Source organism: Myiozetetes cayanensis, unplaced genomic scaffold, assembly GCF_022539395.1.
Source record: "Myiozetetes cayanensis isolate MyiCay16 unplaced genomic scaffold, myiCay2020 scf6-25, whole genome shotgun sequence".
Lineage (NCBI taxonomy): Eukaryota > Metazoa > Chordata > Aves > Passeriformes > Tyrannidae > Myiozetetes > Myiozetetes cayanensis.
Window position 1 is genome coordinate 31,769,996 of NW_026087853.1, and position 12,592 is coordinate 31,782,587.

Genomic DNA, 12,592 nt, shown 5'->3' on the forward strand with positions numbered 1-12,592 from the left:
TCATCCCCTTTGGCTCTCATAAATACTTTCTTGTTCTAGGTAAATATTTTCAAGATATTCTGCAACTGTAATTGTCTTAATCTTTTGGTTTGTATCTGTTACTCTAGTTTATGTAGTCGTGCTGTAGTTCTCTTTTCTGTTGCTTATCTTCACTTCCAAAATCCTTCAAAGCTTGTCTCCTTGTTTACTCTCTCAGTAAGTATCATGAAATCAAACATGCTGCTGGCTTCATTTTCAAACAACTTCTGTGCTATTTTCTCCCTGCCTGTCCCTCATAATTGGGAAAAGTAAGCTTCCATTAAGCTGTCCGGCCGCCTTCACTCAAATTATACATTTGAACAGCACTTTGCTATGGTGACTACAAAATCTTGACAATGGGTAGGATGCCCGCTAGCTGGAAACACTGTCTGCTGTCCTGACTGCCCAGTGATTTCACTGTGCTCTCTCTGTCCTCCTTTCAAACCTTTCGACTCCCATCTCACTCTTGGATTGTAGACTGGCACAATGTCCATTTTTATGTTTTATCTGTGCACGGCACAGAGCGTATTGAGATGTATTTGTGGAGAACAGAATAGAGTGAATCGTCCTGAGTTCATAGTTCATGGAACTGAATTAGCCTCAGATTATCATCCTCGGTGTAAAATACTGAATCATCTTGAAGGGTTTCTGGTTTGGATTAACAGATCCTTTCATGCACATCAATACTTCTGGTATGTTTTTCCTTATAAATAAGGATATACACTTCTGTGAACTTTTTCAACTGTAAATTGCAGTTTGTTTTAAATCCCTCTTGATTCTAATTGAATACAGTGCTTTCCCAGTGTCTGACATGAATGCTCAATGATGATAATTAACTAATTTAATTTACTCCAAACTGCCAGATTAGTTTCAGTGAAGAAACTAACATCACTACATGAATCTGCACATTGTAGCATACATAAACTTGGTTCTTTCTCATTGCAGGTCACAGTGCTGTTGACATTACCAAGGTAGCAAGAAGACACCGCATGTCTCCATTCCCATTGACATCTATGGACAAGGCCTTCATCACAGTTCTGGAGATGACCCCAGTGCTTGGAACAGAAATCATCAATTACAGAGGTATTTTAAGTTGGATATTTTGTGAGGATTAGGGTGGTTATTTCCATATTTGACAACTTACTTTCTCTTTTACTAATATTGTGAGGTATCTGAAACAGTACTTTCTCCAGGAGAAACTGCTTTAGAAAATACCAATAATACGGGAAATCTCCTTTCAAAGTAAGGAGAATGTCAGCTGAACTCAGTGCTGCTCCCTGAAGAAGTCTGTAATGGGACTCCAATAAAATGTGTAAATGAATTTTCTTCTGGTTTGTGTTATATGCAGCAAACATACTATACTCAACCATAATTTGCCTCAGTGGTTAACAGTGCACTTTTGTACATGCCAAGTAGCTCCAATTTGTATGGTGATTGGCTCACTTTGTTCTTTTGCTATGGGAGATTCTCACTAACATCCTTTCCAATCTGAGATTAATGATCAAAGGAAAGTGATTATTGATTCCAGGTCACTTTTTTCCATGTTTTATCTTTAACAGTTTGTCTCAGTCTGTTTTTCCAGTATCTACTTAGCCTACTGTACATTCTAGAATTTTCCCCTTCTCATAAACACAACAATTCCTTTTCTATTCTACCACTACATATGATCATTTTCTTACTTTCTTTTGTTGTTTGATTTATCAAAACTTTGTAATTAAAGGGTAACTGGTTTTGATTTATACAGTCTTTATACAAAGACACCAAACAGCAGGCAAAATATCAGACTTTGTGACCGTGTCTATACTCATAAATAAGTAGGGATAGGTGAAGCCATTTTCTGGCCTTATAAGGAATTAGCAGGGCACCTCTCGTGTTTATTAGCTAAACGATCCTCCCTCATAAAATAGCGTGTTCATAAAGCCTATTAGGTGCCTCCCTTGCTTCTGCTATCCCTTACAGCAAGCTTAGCCATTATATGGGAGAATGTTCTTGGTGCAAAACCATGACAGGAGGCATGCTGAGAAATAAACCTAAAGTAGGTAGGGGAGGAAACCTCCTCTAGGGATTCTTCCAGATTGTTCAAAGGTAAGGTGGTGAGCAAAAAGATAGTGAAACTATGAGCCTCAAGAAGCAAAAGCTTTAGGACATTGATGGACTACAGATAGCAGAGAAGTCCAGGTGATTTCTGAATAGAATGTTCTGTCTTCTGGCTTGAAAGTTCAAAGTTTTCATAGTCTTCACCAAATCTCTGTGCTGCCATAAACTTTCAAGATGTCTTTGTATTGACATACTGATTTAGCAGCCTGTGTGTATTATTACACCTATTAGCTTCAGAAATAGAGTCTTGATTTAATGTTCGCATAAGTGTATCAATAATGAAGATATTAACAAAGACATATTCCTTCATATATTTGCAGTGTAGTGCAAAATTGTATCTCACAATTTATTTTTCAAGAAGTATACGCTTATTTTAGAACTGTAAGATTTTCAAGTGTATCATATGAAATTTCAGGATTTAGCCTATAGGAAACATCCTAAAGGACACATCTGTGTCTGTGATACTGTAAATTCAATTCTCTTAATCTACAGATAAAAATCTCAAGATGAAAACTCATTTTCAGAATTTCTTAAGTGATCACCATAATGTTATACAGACAAGTACATAGGATTGTTTTGTATAGGCATATATATATATATTTGTGTGTGTGCATGTGTGCACACACATGCATGTTTGATAAAAGGTGTTAATTTTGAAAAATGTAGTGAATTAAGATTGAGCTTTTCATTTAGTTATGGATTCATTTATTTTTCAGTTCATATACCTCTATTTTTGGAAAATAATAAAAATGTAGTCCCAGAGGTCTGAAACTGTACTCAGAAAAGCACTGTTGTTCTATGTTTGTTTTCTTTGTGGTTTTGTGTCTTGAATTAACACTGAGCTCCTCAAAACTATCTTTCAGGAGCACAATTTCTATGTAAGGAAAGTGAAATGTGTAAAGTTCTAGGATTGCAAATTGCCCAATTAATTTAACCTGATTCAGTTACATTGCTAAACATATTGCATAGCATTCAGCCTTATAAATAAAGCTGCCAGATGTTATTCTGTACAAATAGCGAGTACAGTCCTGATTTTACTCTTAAGTCAAAGTATACTGCAATCTTTCAAATCTGTCTATTCTCTCCTAACATGAGGGGGAGGATAAGTAAAGTTATCTTTTAAACATGACTTTCACACTGGTAAATGTGTTGCTCAGTGACTCAATAGATCGTTTAACCTCTTTCATATTAAAATAAAAAATGGACAGTCCTAAAACATTTTACAGAACTGCCATAAACCAAAGGCATCCAAAGCGTATTTCCCACCTGCCATCATTGCTATCTGGTATGAAGCCCCCAGTTAGCCTGTTATTCCAACTAAATTCAGTTACCCGAGCATAGCTCTGTATACATATAAGCTTTTAGACAACATGATTATGATGAAACTAAGAAGATGCCAAAGTTTAATTGCTAATAAAAGTGCAATGCAGAAGCAATCTACACTTTTTGAGCTTAAGCATAGGCTTAAGCCTGAGAATAGAGCAGGTCAAGTCTAAGAGTCTAGCTGATTTTTTTGATAGCACTGACTTTTAAGATCACAGTGAAGTGCTACCAGGACAGTATTTACAAAGTCCATCACCTTTAGTACAAGATCTGTCTTACTGCTGTGCCCCAGTATCAATACCCTGAGAAAAAAAAGTTCTTCACAGAACTGTACCAGTTCCATCACCTAAGCTTTAGCAAATAGCCACATTTGAAAAGTGAGTTTAATGTAATTCTCCATTTTGTGTAAAAAGCTATTGGCATCACAAGGGTAGTTTGATGACATTAAAATAATTCAGAACATCTTTTTGAATTACAATTAATCAAAATAAGGTCAAACTGTATTTTTAGAATAAGTGCTTAAGTAAAAGAGAGTACAGAGGTACTTCAGATTGTCCTTTAGTTGCTGACTTGCTTCATTTTAAATGCCTAAGGCTGCTTCACCAAATAATTCTAACATTTTTCTCCCTGTAATGAAATTCATTCCCATTACTGGCTGGCCATTTATTCCTTTCTTGGCATTCTGCCAAGAACATACTGTTCAACTTTGCTCTAATTGGTGTGATTTTGCATGCAGACAAGAAGCAAAAGGAAGACACAACATGCCTGCTAAAATTAGAAGCATCACTTTTGTATGAGATTTCGTGCATCTTGGAACAAAGGATGTTTTTACTAGGCCTTTGATAGCTGCCTTTTCTGTGCTTTAATTTAAATGTCTGTTCCTGCATTCTTTTATTCGGTGTAAGTGTACAAGCTTCTGTGAGCTTTTAATAAGTTGTATATTGTGTATCACTGGCAGTGATACGCAGTAATGCACAAGTGAACTAATGTCCATCACAAAGGTGCTCTTCTAGTTGCTTTAACAGGTTTTAGCAGCATTTTCATGGCAATACTCATTTCAGAAACGCACCATGAATAATAAATTCAGGATGAAAGTTAATACATATGGATCTGAACACAGTGATGTTATAGTTATGATAATTAATTGCTAGCTAAATCACTTTGTGTTAATAAGTAAAATCTTCATTATAATACCACTTCACTGGAGCTGAACACTTTCAAATAGAGTAGGTGCACTTTTTAACAAAACCTGTCCATTTAGTGTGCAGTGTTAAGCCTTCTGCCTTCCCAGTGAATCCAGAACCACACTGATTCCTCTGTCTGTAAAATAAGAAACATACTTTATGCATGTCTCTTTTTTGGCGTGTCTCAAAGACCATAACCTCTAAAGCACATATGCATGCAAATTCTCCCGGTAGAAATATTCATACAGTCATTCATACTTGCAGCTGGATATTACCTTCCCGTGCACCTTAGGAACAGTGGCCTCTATTATAAGCTGAGCTTCCCTTCTTCTTAGACATACCGGAATCAAGCCCATCTCAGTATTTCTGACCCCTGTACCCCTTTCCAATCCAAATAATCACATGTGTAATGAATATGCTTTTTCATGCTCACATTGTGTGAAGGGATAAGTTATATATTTTCCATTCTGTTCCACATCACACTAAAAAAAGGCTCTTGCTGGTGCCATAAAAGTACTAGCCACTTGACTGAGGGTGCAGTAATTCATATCAGTCTCTACAGGGAAGCTGAGCCAAATTACAATTCATCAGTCACAGTCACTAAGTGAAGGGAAAGTTTCAAACAGCTATTAAAATATTTAGAACTATAAGAGTGTAAATTTACATAAATAATCCTGACACTTATGTTCACTCACCCTCCATTAAGCAGAAATGCTCTCAGGAATTAGGCAAAGCTAATCTATTGCAGAACTTTTTTGTCAATTTATGAAAACTTGTCCACTGTTACTGTCGAGTCCTCAATCCATCACCTCTCACCTTTTGCATATAAGATTCACTTCTGCAATGTCATTTTAAAAGCTTTTAAAAAAGAAATTTTGTAAAAATTCAAATAAAGGAAAATATGTAATTTTAAGAGATCTCAGGAGAAAAACTTGTCTTAAAGAAGCAAATACTTGTTTTTCTGTCTGATCCTGTATCAAAGCTTTTATCCAAACCTTTGGTTTTGAATACTTGGTATTCAAATCTACTGTAAGCAAATTTAACCAAAACCAGGAACACAGACTTAATGAACAAATCCTTTATCAGTACTTTCAGACTCCAGTTTTTTTTCTTTTATGTAGAGGCAAAAATCAAAAGCCTGAGAGATCTGTGTCCCATACATACACATTTCACCTATCAGAGCACATGGCTGGTAACTTTTTTCCCCCTTTCACTATCTCTAATGACATGGAGCATGGTCTTTTCTCTTTTCTAGATGGAATGGGCCGAGTCCTTGCTCAAGACGTATATGCAAAAGATAATCTACCACCATTTCCAGCATCAGTAAAAGATGGCTACGCTGTCAGAGGTAAATACTCACTTTGTAGACAATGTCTGGAAAACCACTTCATAGCATGTTAGTTCACCTGTTTTGGATGCAGCAATGGTTATTTTCCTTTAGATTTGATTCAGATCATTGCTGAAGTCACAGTTACATAGAATGGAACTGTCTTGGAAGGAAGGCCATAAAGCTGAGTTCACATCTTTTAAGTTTATACACATCCACAAGTAAATGTACATCCATGTGTGCTCATAGACGTGCACCTCTGTTACTAGTGCATTTCTTGTATGTCATTAAGAATTCAGGAGAGTAATGGAACATCTGTTTCTAAATTACAGATTCTTCTTGTATTCTTTTGTTGTTGATTTAATGGGGATTTTCTTACGTATCTATTACTTTCTTGAACTGTTGCAGATCCAACTTCCTATTAGTGAATATTTTATTGACTGCATTAGAGAATTTTCAAAAAAACTTACAAGAATGTCCTTTTGTGGAGACACCTCAAAAGAAGAACTGATTTTTACTTTAAAAATATTACAGCTGCCATATATGACCCTGAGATTAGCTCAGTTGGTTAGAACATGGTGCTAGTAACACCAAGGCTGTGGGTTCAACCTCTGTATGGGTCACTTACTTAAGAGCTGAACTCAATGATCCTTGTGGGTCCCTTCCAACTCAGAATATTCTGTGAAGTATTCTATGAAAATTAGTAGTGTGACTTTACTCATTGCAGGCAGTGAATATGGTTTCCCAGGAGACCTGAATTCACACTCTGCTTTGCCATGAAGTGCTACATCGTTTTGGGCCAGTTGCTTCTCTGTGCATCAGTTTTTTTCTTTGTAAAGTAACATTAATGGTGTTCACCTCAGATATCTATGAAGGAATTTTAAAATATACCAGATTGAACGTTATACTAGTGGTGATTTAACTGTGGTAGCAATCAAATCATTGTAACATCATGTTGAAATTTGTACACAATGCCCAACTTCCTTCTGGGGACATTAAAATATCCTTTTTGTTACTGGCAGCTGAAACAATGGAAAGCAGCTGTCCATGAAATGGTCTGCAAACCCAGGCAGTGGATGTATTCCAATAACTTCCCCTTAGATTTGATATAAAAGTAAAATTTCAGGACTACAGGATGAGTTTGCAGCTGTCTGTGGTCTGTGTGTGAGAGACAGGCAGATCAAAATGACTAGTAATAGCAGCAAGGGGTGCAGATGTAGCCAGAGAAATACAGGTTATGTGACTGAAAAAAGCTACAAGGATGAGCTCTGAGTAGAATGCTGAGTGACAAGGGCCTTGGGATCAAGCAAATGCTGTCTTGCAACCTGATTGCTGCAGGGTAAGGGAAAGCACAAGTACAGTCTCAGTAAACATGCAGAATGAACAGAATGATCATGAACACTGTCTTCAAAAACATCTGTCAGAAATGACACACAAAAGACCCTAATTTTTGCAGTGGATTCAAGCAGAGTAACACTAAAATACTTGAGTGCATCCAGAGCTGAGTGAAAAGACTGGAAGGAATGTCCTATGAGGAGCAGCTGAGGACTTTGGTTTTGTCTAGTTTGAAGAAAAGGAGGCTCAGAGGTGACCTCACAGCTGTCTACAGCTTCCTGAAGAGAGGAGGGGGAAAGGGAGATGTTGATCTCTTCTCGCTGGTGTCCAGTGGCAGGATTTGTGGGAATGGTTCAAAGCTATGCCAGGGGAGCTTTAGACTGCACACTGGAGAAACATTTCTTTACCAAGAGGGTGGTCAAACACTGGAAAAGACTTCCTATAGGGTGGGTTGATGCCCCAAGCCTGTCTGTGTTTCAAAGGCATTTTGACAATACCCTTAATGATTTGCTTTATCTTTTGGTCGGTCCTGAATTGATCAGGCAGTTATATTCTATTCTGGTTTTTTCTATTCTTTTTGTTCTCATGGACCTGTTATCTTAGGATATGAAAAAAACCACTTGTAGGCAGAGACAATATTGACTACAATATTGGCCATTGGATATTTCTTACAAAAAAATTAAGGATTAGCTTTCAGTGGCATAAACCTGTCTGCCCAAAACCTTATCCTTTTTTCAAGTCATGTCAGCTGTACATCATCTACAAACTTTGTCTCCATATTATTATCAGTGGAGAAATAAAATCTAATTCAGTAGTATTTTATCAGGTTTAAAATAATTTCACTGTTAGGGATTTCTTTCTCTTCTTTTGCTGGATCATGCAAGTGCATTTTTTTCAGTGAAGGCCTGACAACTGTTTTCAGTGGTATTACGTGCATTATTCAAGGACAACTAGTTGAAAAGTCCTTTTCTACTTTCTTATTTAAGATTTTGTCCTAAAGCTTATGGATTAGTATGTTTGATAGGCTTTTAAAGTTGTGTTAATTATTAGTCTTCAAACATGACTAAGTACCATAGATAATTATCATAGCTAATTATCTGCAAAGCTGCAGCCAGTGCCTGAGTACAAATGTGATAAATCATTATGCAGACTGAATAGGCATCCTTCCTGAAAGCACTTCTTCTCAATATAAGGTTATCTAGGTGTATATTCAGACTCTTGAAGTAAAACAGAAGGTATTAAGATAAAGGTCGTCACTGATTAGACTTCATCTCTGCTAAATCAACTTTTGACAGCTACAGATTTAAAATTAATAATAATGCATATTTAAATGTGATCATACAAACCTGGGTTTTCTGACCACTCTTGGCAGCGTGACAGCTGTGCTTGGAAAGCCAGAGTTGCTTGTGCTTCATACATGCTTTACATCATGGTAAAGCCTATAATACCATGAATGCAACTTGCTGAAAGACCTTTAAGGAAGTCAGGAGTTTAAATTTCATAAGTAATTGTGCCTTTTTTTCCCCTGCAAAAGTACAGATTTGCTAAATTGGAGATCCTGAAGACTTGTTAAATCAGTCATCTCTGACTCCTAATTTTAAGTGTTGCTTCAATGAGAAGTGTAAGGTAGCTAGATCAGTGCTAATCTGAAGTTACAGGAAGGAACAAGACTCAAAGTTCTAACGTGTCAGTCCACATTGCATTATCTTAGCCCTATTGCTCATCACAACTGTGTGGTCATTTACTCAGTCTGTAGTCATTGCACTTTTCCATTTCCAATTTTCCTCCAAAGATAGAAATAGAATCTAGAAATGTCAATATTCCATTGTTGTCTAGAAAAATAGGTGCATAATACACTTTCAAAACATGTGATTCCCCTGTGTTGCTTTCACTTAAAATAAGATTTGCTCACAGTGGAAATTTTTATAAAAATAATCTCATGAACACTCTTAAATCTTTGTTAGTAATGTAATTCCTCCTAGTCTTCATTTACTTGACCCCATACTGCCCAGAAATTTTCAGTTAAAAATACTCTGTCCTCTAGAACGTGTAATTTTCAAAATAATAAACACAACTCAAAAGGACTCAAAAATGTATAATATTTACAGAACTTCTATAACCTTAGTCATGCTGACACTGAAGAACCAAATCTTAAATCACCTTTATTTCTCCTATTCTTAATTTATAATGCCATCATTTGTTTTGGTTCATCTTTTACCCTTTGTATTGTCCATATTAACAGCTGCTGATGGCCCAGGAGATCGATTTATCATAGGGGAATCCCAGGCTGGTGAGCAGGTAAGCACGGTGTCTTTTTTCTTTCTTTTTTATGTATTTTTCTTCTGTAAGATTTTGCTTTGTCTTTGTACAAGTCTTGCTAGTGTTCCAAAATTCAGTATTCTTGGAAGTGGCGTGAACTAGGACACAGCTGTACCGACCCTCCTGCTATGTGCCTGGGGACATGATTTCAGAAAGTGAGGTAGTACAGTTATGTAAGGAGCTAACAAGGATATCCCAAAATACTTCAGAGCATTGTGCTGACATGTCTGATAGGAGTGCATAGAGTAACGGTCTGCCCTAGTACAGTGTTTGGGGACATAAGACTTCTAGTAGCTGAACGATTCATAAACAAAGAAAAGCTGGAATTAACCTCTTTTTGCTGACAGATTTTTAAAGGATGTCAGCCCAATAGCTGTTTCCATAAGATGCTTGCATGTTCCACACTGATACCTGCAAAATTAAGTGCAAGAATTTAGCATGAAGCTTTTCAAGATAGATAATGATCAGAAAATTTCTGTATTAATACTGGGGCAATAGGAAAAAAATCAGTTATGTTCAACAACTGTTATTCTGTCAATTTAATCATACCTGCCACCTTCTATTTAGGAAAACATGAGTTAATCTAAAATGTTTCTCCAGCTATTTCAAATCCAGTTTATAATTCTGTGTGTTGTATGTGAAATGATGGAGAAAGGGAAAAAGTAGAAGGCAAAACAAAGGATTGATTGGTTTTAATGAGGATTTTAGAGTGTGTCCACTTTCACTTCTAAACAAAAAAAAATCCATGTAGAGTTGACATATTTCAAAAGTTATGTCAGGTTTTAGGAGTATTACGAGTTGTAGGATTATTCCATTTTTTTTTAAATGGAGCTGAACTGCCTCTAAAAGTGTAACAGACTTTTAATTTGACTAATCATGACAGATACAGAGAACTGTGAAAATTATTTTTGCATTAAGTCCCATCCGTCATCATGAATTATACTTTGGTATAATAGACACCTTCTCAATACTGATATTCATGTGAACTTGGATTAATGAATCTGTAGTACAAAATATGTAAAAACTACTTTAAATACTAAAAAAAAAATAAAAAAAAAAAAAATTACCAAGAACCAGCAGAGCAACCTACTGAATTATCACTCCTGTCGTTATTCCCCTGTCATCAATATTATCATCTTGCTAGTTAAATATCACAGCACAGTGGTGCATGAAAGCAGTATTGTTGAAGCTGTCTCTAATGGGGAGGACTGCCCATTAGAGGTCTAAAGTGTTTCAGTGTCCTAATCAGTTCACCAGGTTTGTACAAAAGATAAAAGGGCAAATGGGAACTTGCTTCCCTCCTACAAAGTTCAAGAGCTCACAAATGTCTCTCTACAGGGACAGTCTGTCCTCCCAGATTACTGGGAATAGGAAGCCTCTCTGACAAGGAACAAAAATTGGGTGGGAGGAGGCATGCAGAGAGAGCGTATTTCTGGAAATACCAGTGGCAAGTTAGAAAAACGAGGCTGTTGACCTCTGAGTAATTGGTCAAAGTTTTTTTCTTGGACCAACACATCTTCAGGTTCATCTCCTTCACAAGAAATTATTTATAGCCTTGGAAGGCTCCTCAGTCTCATTTCACCCTTCAGCCACTGTCAGCAGCAACATTCTGCTTTTCATGTTACAGACCAATTAACAGAGTGATTCACAGCAGGGAGTTCAAAATAGTTTTAGGTTTGGCTCCTCCTGTAGGGAAAAAGGTTATGTAAGTACTAAGTAGAAATGAAGAAAATGGGACTGAGAACTGCGGGGAGGCCTATATAGCCAAGTTGGACATTTCTGTATCAATTTTTAAATTGTGTACTATTTTCTGAATTCCATTTCTAGGTGATCATGTTCATATTAACAACCATTTTTTACTTTGTATCGAGGAAAACTTTCAGACACTATCCCATTTTGGGAAGGTGAGGGCACACTTGAGATTACTAGTGATGAACCATCCACATGGCCTTTGGAACAGATGGGGAAGAATGGTTTTCTTCCTATGGACTTACATAGTTGGAGCATAACATTTCCTGCAAGACTTTCTAAAGGTGTTTGTAAGAGGCACTGTGACTAGCCAGCTACAATACAGGATGAAAAACAGACGTTTTCCATGGTTCCACTGACTTAGGCCCTTCTACAGAAAGGAGCATGGCTCATTGTAAATCACACAGGAGAGGTGTAATCATGTGTAAGAGAAAATGCCTGAGATGGGGGCTGTGCTCAGTAGATTATTTCTGGGTTTTATTCAGTGACTAAAATTGAGTAGATTATCATGGATGAAGGCAAAGGGCAGAAACCAGTATTGCCCTATTCCAGGTAAAAGCGAGACCTCAAAGGCCTTTAAAAGAGCTTCTGTGAAATTGTTGTATACCAGTTACTAAGAAGCAATCATTTCTTTATCTATAGTCTCTAGCAGAGAACACAGCCCTGGAGATTCACACACAAATCTGATGGTTGAATTTTGTTCATAAAGTTCTGATCAAATTCCCAGAGGACAAAAAAGAAATAAAATATATGAGCAACATAACCAATTCTAACAGCAATTGTTATTGTATCATAAATTTGTTTAAATGTATCACATCATTGCATCTCAAAAAATTAACTCATCTAATAGTAAACTCCAAAGACACAGTTAGTTACAGCACATTTTATCACCATAGGCACTGATTTGTGGCAATCAATGTAGACATTTTGTATTCTTTGTGGTGCTTTTTAAATGGAAGAAATTTTTTATGTAGTACATTGTTCCTCTGAAAATTGTCACCAAAGTCAGAGATACTTAGTTCAAAACAATATTACTTATTTGTAATAAATCTCTAGATTATATCTACAACAATATGCAGAAGATTTCCCATAATCCAAGGCATAAGCTTTGCCTTTTGCAACATTTCTTTTCATAAAAGTCAAAATAACACCCTAGACAACATTATTTTCCCTTTTAAGCAGCCCCAGTTTAAATGGTAGTATCTGCTATCCATCCACAGCTCCTTTCATAGTCTGTGGT

At 36.5% G+C, this 12,592-nt stretch overlaps 1 protein-coding gene across 23 annotated transcripts in view; it reads left to right on the top strand.

Annotated features, from left to right (window-relative positions):
* The window catches only part of GPHN (gephyrin), a 285,353-nt gene that overhangs the window by 235,397 nt on the left and 37,364 nt on the right, over positions 1-12,592 (top strand). For all 23 annotated transcript variants that reach the window (XM_050334967.1, XM_050334971.1, XM_050334970.1 and 20 more), the window contains 3 exons: positions 964-1,101; positions 5,878-5,970; positions 9,527-9,582. In XM_050334967.1, coding sequence (XP_050190924.1) covers positions 964-1,101; positions 5,878-5,970; positions 9,527-9,582 — 287 coding nt within the window. The remainder of the gene's footprint in view (positions 1-963; positions 1,102-5,877; positions 5,971-9,526; positions 9,583-12,592) is intronic.